Below are 18,998 nucleotides of genomic sequence, written 5' to 3' on the forward strand. Positions count from 1 at the left end.
CCAAGCTACCTGGATGTATATAAATCTATGACCATCCCTGTAAGTCCTTGATCTTTCCTCCCAGGATAATAGTCTCATTGTGAGATTGAAACTTTTGTTTCAATTTGCTAATTGCCAAATTCTTTCAGCAGCACTTTTTAAAGAGAAAACACAAAAGCTGTTTTTCATCTTGGTGTTTTATTTTTTGTTAACACATGACAAAACAGGTTTATTATCAATCAGACAGGCAGCATGCAGCATTGCTAAACAGAAAAACACTTCCTTAGTCTTGGCCTCTTATGTGCTGGTGAATAAAAAGCTCCTTTTCCTCAAACTGTGTCTGATTTAGATTAGCAGTACAGTGAAGAGAAGTTTAGAACCTGCTTGGGACTTGTCTTGGCTACAGGCAAAAGAAAGAAAGAGCTGACAGAGCAAGAGTTGCACTTTTCCTCCTTACTATCAACTTGCATATAGAAAGGGCTGAGAAAAAAAGGGAAGGTCTTGGCAGTGGGGATTTACAACTCTTCTGTTTCACCACTCATTGGCACATTGACCGCAGTCTGGTACTCTGAGAAGTCTCCTGAAGGCATCCAAGGTATTGGGGTTCTGTTGAAGGAGGGTCTTTTGCTGAAATTTTGATTATATATCATGAGAGATTCTGGGAGCAAAGGGCAGATATCAAACTGAGGCACTTTGAAGGTCATCCGTTTGGCTGCTTTTTCAAAACCCCCATAAGGCATGGCAGTCCTGGCATAGGGGAATACATGGAGTTAGCAAACAGAGCACAGGTAGACAACAGGATTTATAAAATAAATAGTCAAAGTTATCAAGATTCTAAATTGTGCTACTCTTGCAGTTGGCCAACAAATCCTTCATGAGAACATAGATGTATCCATTGCCCATGTACTAAAAGTTATGTAAACACATACATATGCTGCTGTGCACTTCCTTCCCTCTTGTTGCATCAATCTCCATCAAACCATACACCTTTCACACCTGTTAGTTTTCTGTACACGTAGCAGGCAGAGGCTGCATTACTGCAGAAATGAGTGGGATGTGGGTTTGTTCTTGGTACTGATGACCTGAGGCTATGGAGGTGGGTGGCAAAATTGTTGCTGTCCTAGAAATATTTGTAAAACTTTCAATGCTTATCATAAACAGCAGAAACAGCTTGATTTGTATATGAAGTGCTGTGAAATCTATGGCTGCTGATCATAAGTATTTTTCATGACCTCTTGAACTTCAAAGGGTTACAGTAAAAAACAGTGGCAAGCTACATCTCCTGGTCAAATGGGGAGAGAAAGAGAGGCAAATAGGATTAAAGTCCTCTTATCCAACTGCATTGGTTTTCTGTGCATAATCTGAATTAAAATCTCTAGGTCGTAATGTATTTTGTCTTCGTAGTCTTCCAAACATTTCATCCACTGGAGACTGTGCTAAGTAAAATAAAGTGCAGCTAAAACTTATTTACAGGAGGGCTATGATCAGCATTATTGTGTTTTCTCTTGCTAAATAAACTGCATTGAATATCTAAGAGGACTTACCGGTTAAAAGACTTGTAGTGGGGGAAATCAGCTTTGGGGCTGTATGACAGTAAGTCCGTGGAGAACTGACTTTTGTCCTCAGGGCTGATACCCATCGCTCGTTCCCAAGGGGAAATATAAGTTTTAAATATAGTAACTTTTTTGCCTCCTGACTTCCCATCTGTAAACAGAGGAAGGTAAAGCAGTCCAGTTAGATGGCACTCTTAACTGCATTGTGCTATGTCCTGCTACTGAAGTTGAAGCACCAGCTTTGTTTCCATATTCTGTACCTTCTACATCAATACAAGCTTTTATGGTTAGATTTCTGTTTTGAAAAGATGACATACATCACTTCTGTTCTTATCCACAAAAGCAGATAGTACCACAGTCTAAGAGCCACTCATCCAGGAATTTGCATTAAAGCATGTATTTGGAATTTTTCATTCTTCTTTTTGCTCATATAGAAAGAACCAAAGTCCTCACCTCATCATCTCTTCCACTAATAGGAGGGAAGCTTCATATGAGGAAAGATGCAAACAATTTCTTCATTTACTTTTCTTTATTTTCTGTCAGATCATAGCAGACATGACATGGCATTTTCTTTGTGTTTACATGAACAGATATTCACATTTTTCCCCTTCTGAACTGGGATGTTAGAGATAAGTCTGTCTCAATCACCTCAGGATGGCTAAAAGCAGTTTGCAAATATTATGTGGTATCTCACTTGAAGTTAAAATCCTATCAGTGACTAAAGCTGCACTTTGTTGTAAAGTCAGACACCTGATTGCTAAAAATTTTAGATTAGCTTCTAGCTGCTCCATTAAGCAAATGAGTTTAGACAAGGGATTTCATTCTGCCTTTCCCTTCCCTTTCCTCCCCTTCCCTTCCCTTCCCTAGCTGTGTATAATACCACCTCGCTAGTAAGAACGTAAGTTTTGTATTGATATGTAGCACACTTATAATATTTTCATCCTTCATAAACCTTAAAACCCCTGAGCAATGATATCTGCTTAGCTTGATTAGGGCAGATGAGAATAACAGATTAGTGGAGAGAGACATTCTGGTGCTTTCTTGGTGCTACATTTTGTGTAGAAAACAAATCTTTATGAAGTAAGTGGCAAAGAATGAACACTATTATCTGAATCTTTCTTCTTTATCACACCTCCTTTGTCTGTCTTGCTTATTGCAAACCATGCCAAGTCCTGGGGCTCCCTGCTTTCAAAGAATTGCAGACATTTACAAGAATCTTTTTTTAATTTAAAAAAGCCCTAAAAAAACAACTACTCCCCTCTTTTTTGTGTGAAGTATTTAAACTAAGCAGTTTACCAGCAAATTGATTGCTAGAGTTGAAACAAAAGCAGCTGGGATCTGTCTCTGCAGTGAAAGCTATAGGATGATATTAATCCTCCTTCTCCCTGCACACACGATAACAATGAAGAAAAGTCTCCTGTAAGAAAACTATAAGAGTCTATACAGATTGCTTTTTCACAGGAAATGTAAAAGCTGATTTTGATATAAAATGCACATTATTCCAGAATGTAAATGAAAATACTTGGATTTTACAAGATTTTACCATTACAAATCCATTTGGTGACTCAAGGCAGTTATTCCTGGCTCCCGAGCAAATTTGATTTTTTTTTTTTTTAATCTCTAGGGACTGTTAAAGTGATGATTACATCTGCTGACTCTCATACTAGGTATTTGTTTCTAGAGATTTCTGGCCAAACTAAACAGAGGATAAAATCAGGCAAAGACTAAATTGAATTAAAACTATTTTTACTCATAAAGATATTGCCTCAGTGGCCCAGTGGTGGTTACCAGATAACTTTTAGAAATATTGCTGCTCCTCTCTGAAGATTATCAAAAAAGTGTTCTTTTTTTAGGTAGAAGCTTTGATTTGAAATCAGGGCTCAGATATTCAAGTCTGATACTCAGATCAGACTACTGATCTAAAGAGTTAATACCAGTGTCTCCAGTAGTGGTCAGTGTGAAAGCCTTGAAAGGGAGTGCCACACTGACATGGCATAGCTGTACTGGCCTACTGCTCTACCAGCCCTAGGAGTTCAACAGATAAGTTTCCTGTAATTTCTGTGGTCCAGCCAAGCAAGGTATTTCTGCCTCCTGCCTGTGGTTGAGCAACACAGAAGAATACAAACAAAACCATCAAACTAAAAGCAGTTCAACTCTTCTAGACTTTACACTGGAGCTTTGTTTGGAAGAATCCAGGAATTAGATTAATTTGCTTTTCCTTAAGAGTAGGCTTGGCATCTGGTCTGATAGCTTTAGTTTCTTATTTTTGCAGAGAGATACTTGCCTTTGTCAGTACCATCGCCTCCTTCTCCAGCACTTCCAGATGACTTCCCGGCATGCTCCCCTTCACCATCTCTGGCACCTGCTCTGCTTGCAGGCCTGGGAGAGGCCCCGGGCTGCTGCTGCGTGCTGGAGCCGTGCTGCCCGGCTGCCGATCCTCCCACCATCCGCCCGTGGGCATAGCCGTGAGCATCTTCCCCATAGCTCCCTCCTGGCGGGATGAACTTCTGGAAGTGATCCTAGGGGAGGAGAAAAGAGTGTGCTTGAATCTCTGCTACAGGACATGGTGTATTCGTGTTTGTAGGGCTGGGTCCCAGAATGTGAACTCCTGAGTCTTATTTGGGGTTGGGTTCCAGAATGTGAACTCCTGAGTCTCATTTGGGGTTGGGTCCCAGAATGTGAACTCCTGAGTCTCTGTGATCTGACCAGTTCTGTGTCTCTGTTACAAAGCCAGTGGCAGAACTTCATGTGGGTTATTCCCTTTACTCAGTATAGCAGCAGCTGTGGAACAGCAGAAGTGGCAATGGAAGCACACTCGCCTCATAGTCATTTTATGTGGTCAGGGTGGTGTTGTCCCCACCAATGATGACTGTGAAATAGAGGAGGGGTGAAAGGAAATTTAGCTTTTGCCAGAGCAGGTAGAAGTCCAAACAGAGATAACATTGGCTAACCTGTGGGAAAGCAAGCCTGGCAAGAAAGTGTTTTCATGTCAAAGTTAACATAACCCCAGCTCAATTATAGTGTGGGAATTAAGTGTTACAGGTCACCAGAACAGCAGGGTCTCTGTGACAACACAAAAGTCAGGAAGATATCTGCCCTTTTGCCTGTTTCCCGTATATATAATACCATTGAAGGTCTATATGAAGGTCTGCTTGGGGAGGAGTATTTACATCTTGAGAAAAACTGAAGAAATAGCATCCTGGGAAAACAGAAAATACTTTCTGGAGACCACAAGAGGGAAATGACAAAAAGGAAACAAAAAGGAAGAATTTTGTTTGTAGCAGTATGTGAATTAGCAAACCAAATCTAACCAGCAACAGGCTAAGAAAGAAAGAAAGTTGTATCCATCAATAAAATTAGGTTGGTCTTATTTTGCAGACCATTCACTCTTCCTTGGTCAGGCTAGAAGGCACAATCTCTGCAGTATGTAGTAAAAGAGCAAACAATCCATGCAGGATTTATTGACCTTGTGGTGTACATTTTGGCACAATATCCTGTCTTTGCACACAGAAACTTTCATAAATGCTTGTGTGGAATAGAAACTAATATAGTATGTTTAGAAAAATGTTTCACATATTGGTCATAAGTGACATCAAAACTAGACTCCTATCAGACTTTAAAAGTATCTCTTGTGCAGTACAGCCCACACAGCTATATAATGCAAGTAACCTGGGTTATATATCACATATAGTCTTTCCTGTTGGACTAGGAGATTGGGTATTAGATGCACAAAGATGCAACAAATACATATTAATGACACTGAATGAATCTGTGGTTCCTCATACTGCTATTCTACCTGTATAAATTAATCTCAGGCAGCCTCAGAGATGGCTCTCAAAGGGTTTAGGCTTTCTCAGGGCTCTTACACCTAGCACAGTTTAGCAAAAAGAAGCTTTCCAGGCTGTAAACAGGCTTCCAAGGCCAGCTGTTCAGTCAGCTAAAAATAGTCGAGAAGTGAAAACCCCACAAGGCTCAAGGCAGAATTAGCTAACCCTCTGCTCCCTGTGTCTCCCACAACAGTGTCCAGGGTTTCACAGCAGGTCACCAGGCTGCAACCCAGGCAGGCAGCCAGCTGCAGGCTGAAGTGGCAGAGCTGGTTCCCCCAGGGCCTTTAGGGACTGTCTGTCCTTCTCCTAGCTGCAGGGAATTCCCTTTTTAGGAACACAGGAGATAATGTTCCCGTGAAAGTCAGGAAGCACTGAGAGGGGAGAGGATTGCGAGCATTAAGCTGTGCACAGGAGCTAACTGGGCAATCTGCTCCATTATGCATGGCAGCTATGTAGCTGTAAAAAGGCAAACTGAAAAAGGGTATTTTGAGGGTTAGGGGTCAGAATGAGGTTATTTTCAAAATGTAAATATATAGGCAAGGGTAATGCTTCACTGGTTTGCTCACTACCTTCAAAACTAAATTTGCATCTGTTTTCCTTCTAGTTTCACCCATGCTGTGTGCCCTTTCTGAGAATTATGGGCTTATTTCTCTTTTCCTGTAGTTACTTACATGCCTCTCCTGCAAGAGAAAAAAAGTCCCAAAGCATCAGCATAACATGAGCTGCAGTAAAACGGACTGTTGTGTTTCTGCTCACAGCAGTATTTGATGTGACTAGGGAGGGGCATCATTGTCATCTGGTGTTATTTTAAATGGCAGTATTATCACTAAGTAGGAATGAAGTTTCTCTGGAACAGAAGGTCTGTATCAGGAAAGCCATTCCTAAATCTTATTTAGCTGCAAATTAAATTAGTTTGATTTGCCTTAAGCTATTCTTCATGGGCCTGCTGAGAAAACATCTGATCTGCTAAAAGCAGGCAACTCCATTCAGATGGGAAAGATATTTTCCATGCAACACCCCAGTTTACTCACCTGCTAAAACAAAAATATAATTTACTTCAGTTTTGGTCACCACAATTGTTTGTCTTAGCTCAAATTAACATGAAGCAAAGAGAAAATAATCTTTTTGAAAGATTTTACAAGACAGTGGAGCTCAGGAAAGACAGCCTCAAGCAAGAGTCTCAACATAGTCAAAGCTGCATAGGTACAGCTTTGTCTCCAGTACATAGAGCACACCTCTGGTCAGAGTTTTAGAGTGAAATTTTAGAGTTTTGGAGCTCACAGTTGAGGAGAATGCATGTCTTGGGCCACTGCTAACAGCATGTGGAACATTTACATATATGCATATTCACATCATAAAACCAGCCTCTCTGTTAGTATTGATTGACTGTGTTGGTGGGAGTTCCAGGAGAGAAGTCCAGGAATGTCAATTGAGATGGCTGACAACCTCCTGTTGGGTCTGGGGACAGATCACACAGCTCCTCCTGTCTGTGCATTGGTGGAGGTAGTGGATATTATCAGTCCCAGGGCGTCCCTAAATCCACTCTAATAAGAGAGCACTTGTTGCAAGTTCATGTGATGGGCCCCCTGGGTTGGCTAAACAAATTGGGCTCATGTCTTTCAAGTCCTTAGTGCTAGCAAGCGCCTGCTCTTGCAGGCTGAGTGCTTAGATGGACAAATTCTGAATTCTCTAGAGCATGTGCCTAATAAAAACTAGATAATGAAAGATGATCCAACTAATGGAGCTGAGATCTCTGTGTATCTCAAGGCCCTGACGTCACTGCAGGCAGTCCCCAGGAGAGACACCGTGTGCTCCCCTTCAGCTCCTTGCTGTGCCCTAAAGAAAATGATTGAGGCCACCAAATGTGTTTCTATTTCCACCTCACTGCTAAAGAGCTCCCCAAATGTTTGATGCCTATGTAGTTACTAACACTTCTGAAGTTACTGGACTGCATCGTCTCCGTGGCAGCCACTCAAATGCTCCTTAATGGTGGGATGGAAGATTTAAAATTCAGACACTTGGAGAGTCTCATAGACTGCCTGCTGTTTTTATCAAAGTGTGGGCCTCAGTCCTTCATTTGGAATTGCATAGCCTTAAACCTATGACTCATTTCTTTAAAAAGGGTGAAAATAAGAAGCTGTAGAAGCATCTTACATTTTTTTTTCAAACTTGCTACCCAGAGAGGCACAGTAGATTGAGCTCCTGCTTTCTATTTCCAGGTCCATTTCTGACTTGCTGTGTAATCTTAGACAAAATATTTTTTGCTTCTGTGCCTGAATTTACCCATCTAAATAACAGGAATTTTTATCTAATGCTACCCAAAATTAGACATATCTTATTTGTATATTTTATATCATTTTTGTCACATTTTCTTTGTGGATGAAAGAAATTGTGTTTCAGAATTTTGGTCCAGAGTTTTCTCACACTGCTGCAACAAATTGGAGCACTGTGGAAAATAAAAGACTCTTTTTTTCTGTTACTCTGCTTTTTCCACTCCAGTCACTTCTTGAATAAGAATGCATCAGACTCCACGTTCACTCTTCCACAGCTTTGGGTATAGTGGGACCTCTAGGTCTTCTGCACCAATCCAGCTCCAGTGCAGCAAGGCTCATTTTGTTAAAGTTACAATCTCACCTGGCTCAGTCGACTTAGGTCATAAGCTGAGAATTGTATTTTAGCCTGCAATTATCCTGTAATGTTTGTTCAAGAGGTTTAACATTCTAGGAAGAACAGAACTCCTAGAAAAATTATTCCTAACATTTCCCCTTTAATCTTACCTCCACTGATCTTGACTGACATTCATCCAAGTACATTAAGGGGCATACAGAGCCAGCACTGCATGCTCTGTAATAAACCAAGCAGCTGCATGATGACATTTCTCCATCATTGTTTTCCTTCAGACACTGTATCATGCCTGGCTATTCATCCTGTAAGATCTCTGAGGCAGGTTGGTGGTGTACTGCTGTCTGCTCTGAAGCATCACTTTTGGTTTGTAACATAGCCACTTCCATTTTCTTCCTGCTACTTCTGCCTGCTCGGAGTTCTTGTCCAGCACTGAAAAGAATACTAATTCCTGCCATTTTCCAGAACAGCAGTAATCCAATTCTTTAGATTTCTTAGATTTTGTTTCGCAGTTGGTATCAGCTTAAAAGAGACCTCTTGACCTGAAGTCCAGCAGAAATTGCTAACACATTTTAGTTTGTTTTCATACAAGCTTTGCCATGACTGGAAGCTGCATTTATTTTAATTTGTGGATGAGTGTGAGAAAGCACCAAGGTGGGGATTTTGGTTGTGGTTCGGTGTGGTTTTTGAGGTACTACTGCTCATAATTGTCTATTTAGATATTGGTTATTTTACCTTCCTAATTGTTTTAAGATCTGATAATAAAACATAAAAAGGAGAGGAGAAAAAGGAAAGTCTCCTAAATGTAACCCAAATCAAGCCACAGGTTTTGACTAGCAGAAGGACCATATTTAAGGATTCTTACTGGAAGAGAGACAGAGTAATGGCAACATCCAAGACACATAACTATGGCTTTGTTTTCAGTTTCCCATGAAACTGAAAATGCCTGCCAGTCAGGTGTTAAAAGTTTCCACTTGATGACAGCAAGCTCTTACACTGAGGTTCAAAAGCAGAGGTGGGATGTTGAAAGGAGTTAGGGCAATAATGAGTGCGGCTGCAGGGCTAAGAAATATTGTTTCACATGATCTTAAATGTATTTGAGGCCAAACAAATTCAGCATTATGAAGGAAAGCAGTCTGTGAACTGCTGATCTATTAACTGCTGAACAGTGAAGTGGGATTTAGGAGATCCAAAGACAAGACTGAGACCCTATCTTTGATTTTGGGTGACTCATTAATCTACCCCATGTTTCAGTTTCACTGTTAAAAAACAAATGTAGTGATTTTCCTCATTCTCTAGTCGGCCAGAGGATACAGTAATAGAGCACACAGCAAGATAGGATTTCATCGTGGTCTTTAGTCAGTAATAAATTATATCTTGCAGCTCCACAATGAAGTTGAAAATATCCTCTGAGACATGGAGAGAATCACAGTTCCTGTGGGTGGCACAGCCTGGGGTGAGGAGAAGAAATCCTACATCTGGTTTACTTAGAGAGGGCTCAGAAGAGCCCAGCTTCTCCAGCACAGCACAAAACAAGGAGGATGTTGCCCAAATTCTCCCTGTTTGGCAGGATATTGGTGTCAGACTCACCCCTCCCTAAAACCTTCCCCTTGTACTGTATATTTGCAAGCAAAGAGAGTCACAGTATTGAGAACAGCTCTACAGGATGTGGTGCATTTCATTTTACTCATGTTAGGAATGGTCAGTCCTTTTGACTGGGGGTTTAGCCACATTTGCCTTTAACTGGATGGGTAGAGGTGCAGCAGTGACAGAGAGTGACAGGTTTTCACTTTTACATGGGGCTGTCTGACCTTCATGTGCACACAGTATATGTGTTTCCTCTGCTACAAGTAAGGAGAGTGATCTGATTGTCCAGTGTGGATTTTTGGCTGGAGGAAAAGAAGGAGGAGAGAAGCAGAAGGGTGGGTCAATGACACATGACTGCTGAGATCTTCTCCCTTGTGTGGAAGGTTTATGGCTACAGCACAGGCTATTCTGGAACCCCTTATATGGTTTGGATTTATTTTTAATAACCTTTCTCTTTGTGTGTTTTTATATTACATTATCGTGCTAGTAAACTTCTTCTGGGGGAAAGAAACAGTCCATACTCCATCCCAGACCTGCCTTGCCCTGCTTTCTTAAGCGTGTCCTGAGAATATTTTAAGACAAGACAGTTAAGAAATCTATGATATACAAGCAGAAAACACATCACCAGCTTCAAATTCCTTCACCGTCCCACAGCCTCAAAAACACAAGAACTTCTTTGGAATGGGCGCAAAGGACATGGAAGTGAATTGGGAGAGGGAAGTAACTGGGTGTAGCAGTAGGACTTCTTACTCTGCCATTATCTTCCTCACACAGTTATCTTTTGTTTAAGCTTTCTTTTCTGCATCTGCCCTTGAGCAGATAGAGCAGCAAGAAAGGAAAAGAAAAGAAAGCTATTCAGGTACTGCAATCAAAAGGGCTTTTTGATGAGAGTTATTTGGTGCTAAGGTCAGGCGCTGTCCTGATAGTTTGGAAGATAACAGACGCAGATCTGTTGCCTTTACCTGCTCAAGAGCACCCAGCTCTCCGAGACAATGGCTCAGTTGCTGTGATTGCTCAGTTTTCCTTAATGGTCTGACTGCAGCAAAGCAGTGATGAGAACAGTTACCTGCAAAGGCAGTGGGTGCAAGCAGCGAGCTCCTGGAGCAGCCAAAAACCAGTAACAATTATGTTTTGATCTTGCTAAACTGACCCCAAGCGCAGGCTGTAGGCAGACCAAAGTCTTCCTGCACTGACCAATACAGTTTTGCTATCTGTTGTCTCTCCATGGATGTGGAGAGAAGGCCTGTAAGCTAATCATGGAGGATTTTAAGCAGAATGCCACCTGGTTTGGAGACCATGACATGGTTCTCCTACAGCAAAGCAACAAAGAAAATCCTAGCTTTTTAAAGGATTTTCTAACCCCCAACTACATTTCCCCATGGCATAGGATCTTAACAGCCATGCTGAAAGATCCTGGGAGCAGATGTGTGCTCACAAAAGAGAGAGATCCACTACCGAAGGGGTATGGAGTGAAAGTCAGGCACAGATTAATAAACAAAGTAGGAAAAAGCTGCTAACAAAAGATAAGCAATTGTCATCAGCATTTATAATGTTAGTCATGAAGTGACTGTGCATGTCCAGTCTTGAGTCAGTTTGTCACAACTTCTTTGTTTTGGATTGTTCTGATTGGACATTCTTTAGTGACACCCTCAAATTTTTGTCACTTTGGACTCTAGCCTTATTATTCCATCAATTTGTTATTTTCTCACTTCTCACTGCAGCAGATTCTCACATATGAACTTGGCCCTCGTATGTTTTAGGAACTCTGAGATTGCTGAGTACTTATGAAAACAGCATGCATTTCTCTAGGACATTCATCTGTGGAGTCCAAAGTTCAATATACCATTCATTCTCACATTCTTTCTGGGAGATAATTCACTGAAGAAAAGAACTACCTAAAGCACAAAGAGGTGAAGAAACTGACCAAAGTTTAACATTACGGGATATGCTTGTTAGATCTCTGGTCTGTCATCCCTTATCTGTAATCTTACTGTTTAATTTTAATTTTTTTTTTTTGTTAGGCATCTTTCCACATTCTGATTTTTATGTTGGCATTTCTAGAAGTGAACTGCAGATATTTTCTTATTGCTGTTTTTGAAAACATCAGAATGCTAAAAGATAGTGTGTTTTTGTTTGGCAAAACATTTTCTTCAGCTTAACTTTTGTTGTTTTCCTTGAGTTTCCTTGGACTGGAAGATAGATGCCATAAAGGGATAAAATGTCACCAAACCAACTTTAAAGAACATCAGAAGATGAGGTGGTATATCAAAATGCATTTGATCCTTAAACATTTTCTATTTGTTTTACTGAATTCTGATAATCATGTGAATAGAGAGTTTCATTTGTAAAAGTTTAGGTGTCTTCAAAAGACTTTACACCTGCAACTAGCTGTAGAAAGGAGTTATAACAGTACCAATGCAAGGGAAAGGGAAAAGAAAATGAATGTCTGTATTTATATACCATATCTGAAAGGAAAATGTTTTAGGGGAAAACAAACTGGGCTTCTAGCAAAATAACTGAAAATATTTCAGAGTCAGGTTAGAGGTTTCACTTGTGGAACTTGCAGATACTAGCAGAGGACTCTGTCCAGCAGAAAGCATAAAAGTATCCTAGACTAAAAATAGCACTGGTCTACTGGAGTTGGATGGATCATTGCCATCATGCAAAGAAGAAATGGAATGGGTACAAAACCAATTAGCCCTGCCCTGAGTTCTGAACACTTGCCAAACATGCAGCCTTCCTTCATCACTCAGTACTGAATTTTGTCATGCTTCTGTATGTGTGATACCAAATATTTGCCAGACGAGACTAATGCTGCTGCCAAAAGGAAATAAAACTTGTGTATTTATGTAATTTTGTTTTCTTCTTTCACTGCTTTGCTAGTAGACCCTCCCTACCCCCTGCCCACACACAGTAAAACAGAAGAGAGCTTGGGCACACTCCATTCCTGTTTTCCCTGAGTGTATGGTGTAGCATTTTAGTCTTAATCTTCAACTTACCACAGAATTGTCAGTGAAGGCATCAGGGTTATTCTCATAAATGAACTTCTCCACTCTTAGCTGACGTAATTTGAACATCTTGGATCCTTTGTTGGTGAGGAGAGAAAGCTCTTCTAGCATCACATCTCTGGGGATGCTGATCTTCTTCCCCAGGTTCAGCTTGGACACCTCTTGTGGCATAGCTACAAAACATATACAGTGGGACACTTTAGGAAGCACTCTGGTCTATGTCTTTTGTCTGTTTCTTCCTATCATCAGTAGTGACTTCAAGCACCCAAATTATCTTCTAAATTAAGATTTTAGGACATTATCTATGCACCAAGTCTTTACATTGAAGACACTTTGGGTATAGATCTTTGGTATTTACTCTGGACTGCAATCAAGGCAAATCTGCAGAGAGAAGTTGCATAGGGGTGGAGCTAGATGGGTGTCTGCCACATCTGAAGCATCTCAGTTAGTGCAGCAGGATTTCTTGGCACTGCTTCAAATGAATACTTTTCCAAACCTCTAAAACCTTCCTCATGCTGTCAAAAGTAAAGAAAAGATAAGGACATCACACTTATTGGAAAGTTACCCTACCCAATATACACATATTCTGTAGAAAGAAAAATGTTCCAGGTTATATTCTTCCTGGTCTATTAACTTCTCTAAGAGATCTTATCTTGTTCAGCTAATGAGTGCTGGAATTAAAGAAACTCTCTCACACAGAGAGAAAACAAGTATGAAACAAAGGTTGTAAGAGAGAGAATGATGTAGAATAAATCTAGGCACTGCAATATTGACCCCTGTAAAATATCATGCTTTCTGTCCATTTACACTGATCTGCATCCAAATTAATGCTGCAGGAGAATACAAGTTTGCAGAGTGCAGTCTCGGTTGACTTTTGGCCCGAGTGTGTGCAATGCTTTTCAGCTGTAAGATAGAAAATGTGATATGGTTGAAGGCTGGGCTTCAGTAAAATTTGTGGCTGTGCCTCCTGGTATGTTCAATGCATGTCTTGCTTTGAGAGTTCAGTTAGGCAAGGTGTGAGATTTTAAAGGCCGAAATTCAGGTTGAAATCCAAACAATTTTTACATGTGCAGTTTTGCATATCTTACCTTCATGTGTCAGCTTCCCAATGAGTTTAGTGGACTTTTTCCTTTTAAGAGGAGCAGGAGTCCCTGCAAGGGGCATTCCCACAAAGGGTTCTCTGCTTTGCTCTAAACACACAAGGAAATGGAGAATGAAACACTGGAAATGTATTTCTTGCCTCTCTTTTAGTTGCCATCTACAGGTAAAAGATACACAGCCTTCCTTTCCCACACTGGTTTTTTTCTATCCCTTCCCCATAATGGAGCTAGTGGAAGGTATCATCCCATACAGGAAATCATCAGCAGGCCATTCTGGGGTTCTCTGGAGACTCAGCATTCTGACAAAATATGGTAGCAGATCCCAGCAGAAGCCTTGCCAAGGTGCCCTATAGCACTCATCCAAAAGAGGCAATTTAATTGCAACAAGACAGTCTCTCAGAATCCACATGAGCTGTAAGAATACTCTGTTATTATCTTGTGCTGCAGTAACAGGATGTCACTTGGAAAATTTGCTCTATGATGCAATGTTATAACAACATGCAGTTATCATTAGATGGTAATATATATTTTTGGATAAAGGTTTCAGGTCTGTCCACAAGTTATTTGGAGTATTTTGCATCATGTGCAGTTCTGGTTTGGATATTTCAACAGTCCTTTTAGAATTAGAGTAAGTACTCAGAAAGTTACCAGACTGCAAGTCTGGAAGGGAAAAAGAAAAAAAACAAACCCAAAACAAAACAAAATTCCAAGTAGTTCTGTCTTTTATGACTGCTACTGTTTTGTTACAGAAGGGCTGGAGGAGGAAGGCACAGGAAAACTTGTTAAAGTTGTTCACCCAATTTGTTTGAAGTCACTTGCATCTGTATCTTATGTATTGATCTTAACCAATACCATTTTGAAGGGAAAAAGAGGAGAAGAGGGAGATTTCTTCTGATACAGTGTTCCCCATCTCTGTCCCCAGATAGGATGAGATCTGAACTGCAAAAGCAGGGAAATCAGCAATTCCATTTCAGGCAGCTTTTGAGAGTCCTTCTTAGGGTTTATTACACATAATGTAAGTAGAGTAAATCTCTTGCCTTCGCTTCAGTGCTGTCCATGCCCAAACAACAGCATATAGGGGACAGATCCCCACCTAATATAATGCAATACAATACAAAGAAAAATGGGCAAAGATACATTGGCTTCAGCTGCAGCAATAACTACCATCTCTGTCTTGTGATTCTTTGTACTTTACTTGCTTAAGATTTCAGAACTGAAAAACTTTGAACTATGAGTTATATTTTAAAACTAGCAAGCAAACAGCTGTAACTGGAAGTTTGTATACTACTTTTCTGATCAAGACGTTTTTATCTCCTGTGTATTCTGAAGTATCATTCCACCATTACTTCTTTTGCAACATAATTTTATTTGATAGAATTGTGATAACTGTTAAAAGAAGCCCAGCCACAGCAAAACAGTGCCAATCACATTGGCAGATACTCCCTTGGATTATTTTTTCTTTCAAATTTGCAAGTTTTTCCTTTTACTGAGATGCTGCCTGTGTAGTTCACATCATTTATGAGCCCATCCTGGGGTACTCCCAAAGCAAGTGTGAGCAGGTGCAGCCATGACGCACACACTGCACATTCTCTTTAAGCAGCCAGACATCTGCTTGGCTGTATAAAAGAAGCAGGCCCTGCTTGACAGGAAAAGGGCAATGCTGCCAGGAAATAGCAGAGGTGAGAGGTTATGGCCCATCTGATGGGTCCTAAAATTCACAAAACAGAGAAATCATCCGTATGCCACAAGCATGGATTTCCTGGGGCAGGGCAGAAAGGGACAGCTGCGGTGGAAAGCTGTGCTCCTCACACTAATTCCCAAGCAGCAGTGAGGACAAGTCTATCACATTCTGCTGTCCTTCTTTACTAATCCAGCAGGACTGAAGATTGAAAAACCCACTGCATGCAGTTGGTCTAGCAGAAGGAAAGAGACAGCAGTGTCTCACTATGGACAGGGTCCAGAGTTACATAGCACTACTGCTCTCTCAGCCCTCCCAGAAGCTGCTGGAGCCTCAAACCCCATTCTCCTCACTATGTCATACATAAAGCCAGGGCTTTTCTCCCTCAGATCTGTCTTCTTGTTCAATTCATCTGTCTTTTTGTGCATTGATCTTTGCAGCAGTCATTGGTGCTGGAAGCCAAACCAGTCTTTACTTCTCCACCACCTGCACTATTTTGCTGTCCAGTCAACTCACCTCAGGCTTGCAGTGCCAGGCTCAGACCAGCTCACACACCTGCCCCAGAGCTCAGCAGTGGCTGCTTCCTCCCAGCCTGTCTCTGGGTGCTGCCTGGGGAGGCTTGTCCAGCAGCCCCCTCTCCCAGGGTGCCTGGGTGCAGGGAAGCTCTGCCCAGCACAAAGTGCTGATGCAAAGTGCAGTGAATTTGACTCCTGAAGGCTGCTCGCACAGGCATCCTGCAGTTATTAATAGCCAAAGGCCCAGAGGGCAGAGTCTCAGATAGCACTGCTGCCATCCCTGAGGAGAGGAAAGAAAAGGTTGCACCTCAGGTCTCCTGCAGTCACTGTCTCAATGTCCAGGAAGACCAGGCACTCCATAGGCGGCTCACTTCTTCCTCCTCTTTGTTCATATAAACATGCAGTTCCTCCTCCTATTGCTTTTTGATGCAATTCATAAATTCTTCTCAATATCCTGCTTGTCAGTAATGCCTCAAAAGCTATCTTGGGTCTTGGTATGTTTTATACCCTCCTTCTGCCTCTCCTTAATCAGTCATCCCAGTGTCCCCTAGGCTTTCATACATATTTCCTAAAATGCTTCAGAAAATACAGAAGCAAAATAATAGTATGCATAAAGCAAGAAGTAGTAGGAAAACCCACAAAGTCTAGAAAGCTATTTATAGAATTCTAGGAAGTAGGTATTAAATATGTATGGGAAACCCAACTGAACCAAAGATCAAGGAAATTAATTTCCAGATCTATCAGGAAATTGGGGTTGATAGTCTGCATTTGGTGCAGCTTTTTACATTCAAATAACTCCCCTTAACTCCTGTTCATTATGAGGTGACTCTCCCTCTTTTTCCTGCTTACCCAATTCGGTTCTGGTTTTAGGATGAAGAAAACATATCTCATTTTACTGGAGTACTCAAAGATGAACATACCTTTCAGTTTCTGAATAAGGCAAAAATCCTCCAGAAAACATTGTCTTACTATTTCACATTGGAAGATCAAATCCCTAGTGGATCAAAATCAAGTTGTCCATTGAATAATCCCAGAGTCTAATGAGGAGAAAAAAACCCAAAACACAGTTGTGATTATAATAGAAAATCATTTGGACAAAGAATTGCAAGCAAAGTTGATATAAAGGAACATCAGGACATAGCCACTTTCCTTTTTCCCTAGACTTTGCTGCTGTTTTTTCCTGCACCAAATGCATATAAAACTTTGCAGTGTGGTAACTGGGGTGAAAGCACTACGTGTTAATCCCCAGTACTGTTAAGAAGGTCCTGTAGAAGACTGCTGAACATTCCTATGGGCAATAGGAAAACAGTTTTTATATCCTGCTTGGAGTTAGGGCACACATGGCATTCTCCTGGCCTAACGTTTCCCATTTTCCTCTTGCTTGCATCCATATAACCACAATGTATACATTGCATTGTGCCTATTTCACAGCTCTGATTCTCCCTCATTTATATCTACTGTAAGAGCATGATGTACACGTTCCACTGCCCATGAGAGCACTGCATCCTTCACTGAGCTGGGGTGAGACACCAGAGTGATGTCCAGCCCAGATCCTGCCCTCACACTCCCATGCCAGTGATTCAGGAGCAAATCCCTGGAGCAGTTCCAGTGTAAAATAAGCACAATTAAACTGTAAATACCCACTGCCTGCTCTGGGCACCATCACAGAGCTTCATGCCTGGTGAAGGCATTTACATCTGCACAAAGGAGGGTGTCAAATACTACAGTCACAGCTGACCATCTGTCCACACGTCACACCCACTCTGCACAAGTGCAGGTGGCCATAGAGGAGCGGGTCTCTTGGTGCTACCAAGCCCTCCTCACTGCAGATTGTACAAGGAGGAGTGTTTTTCTCACCATGGTAATTCTTCTGGATTGGTTTAGCACCGTGCTTGACATTTGACCAGAGTGCCCAGTGTCTGCTGTGACATCCAGTTGTGCTCCTGGAGATGCTGTTCTCCTATTCAAATTCCTGTGCTCTAAATACTCATTCATCATTCATCAAGGGAGGGTGGTGGCATATGGAGGGACAGAGTGAGAACAAATACAATGTGCTGCTTTATTGCTTAAAATCAGAGCCCTTTGCTGCTCATTTCCCAAAGGCATGAGGTAGAGTTACATCTAAATTTAAGAAGTTTCTAGCTCCATTTTGATAATCATCTGAGAAATTAATGTGATTTATATCATCAGGTGAGAAGCTGAGAAATGCAGCTACCATTATATGGCACCTTTTTGTGGTAACTAAGCTGATGCTAAACTCTGCCTCCTCTCTACTTCTTCCAGCAGCTGTTTTCAGACCATTCTATAGCTGTTGTTTTATTTCTCCAGTCATCTCCTGGGCCTACCTGAGCACAAATTACACCTTAGGGGAACAGTTTGTGCCAGCTGGATATCATGTGGAACCTGATGGGTTTTGAGGCAGGGTGTATCTCCAAAAGATGATGTAGCAGGGAAGTATGTGATTGCTCTTCCCTGTCACATGACCTGGTGCAGCTCTGCTTCCTCCCACCCCAGGCAGCTGCAGAGAGAGAGAGAAGCTGAGCATGCTGGAAGGGAGCAGAGTGCCCCATGGTAATTGGAAGTGAGCAGGAAACAGATGTGTTTCTTTATCAGTTCCTCTCATAAAACTGAAGTGAGACTAGGATAAAGCAAAGCAAGAAGAAGGCATGTCTAGCATGGTGTGTGAGGATCTCAATCAGATGGTGAGCAGGCATGTCCTGCAATTAGGACCAGGAACAAGGCACTGACAGTTCAGGATGAGCCAGCTCCAGGAGACAAGAGCCTGCTGTGGATCCCCAGCCCAAAGGGCAAGAGGCAGGCAGGATCAGGGTCAAGGCCAAGGATGCTGAAGTCCAGATTTAAAGAGTGATGGGAACTGTGGTCTGATGGGAACAAAGCATATGTTTGTGTAGTTACCGTCTCATATGAGAAGTATACATATACCAGGTGAGAAATGGGACCTAAGAGTGCATCTGGAAGGAACTGAATGGAGCCTGAGCCCTGAACCCATTAGTATGGCACCAGGATTTATAGGGTGATTTGTATAAGGCACTCTTGTATCTGACACTTAAGCACCAAGACACACCTTAAACTGAGATTCTTACCTTCTACCCTACCTTCAAATAAAAT

At 41.5% G+C, this 18,998-nt stretch overlaps 1 protein-coding gene across 1 annotated transcript; it reads right to left on the reverse strand.

Annotated features, from left to right (window-relative positions):
* Window positions 1–465: 465 nt before the first annotated feature.
* MYOZ1 (myozenin 1) lies at window positions 466–13,740 on the reverse strand. The gene is made up of 5 exons (XM_066554962.1): window positions 13,665–13,740; window positions 12,568–12,749; window positions 3,817–4,051; window positions 1,524–1,683; window positions 466–726 (listed from the first exon to the last, which is right to left on the reverse strand). The coding sequence occupies exons 1-5, from the start codon at window positions 13,738–13,740 to the stop codon at window positions 495–497; spliced, it is 885 nt and encodes a 294-aa protein (XP_066411059.1). The 3' UTR covers window positions 466–494.
* Between the last annotated feature and the right edge of the window lie 5,258 nt (window positions 13,741–18,998).

This window comes from Molothrus aeneus, chromosome 8 (genome assembly GCF_037042795.1).
Source record: "Molothrus aeneus isolate 106 chromosome 8, BPBGC_Maene_1.0, whole genome shotgun sequence".
NCBI lineage: Eukaryota > Metazoa > Chordata > Aves > Passeriformes > Icteridae > Molothrus > Molothrus aeneus.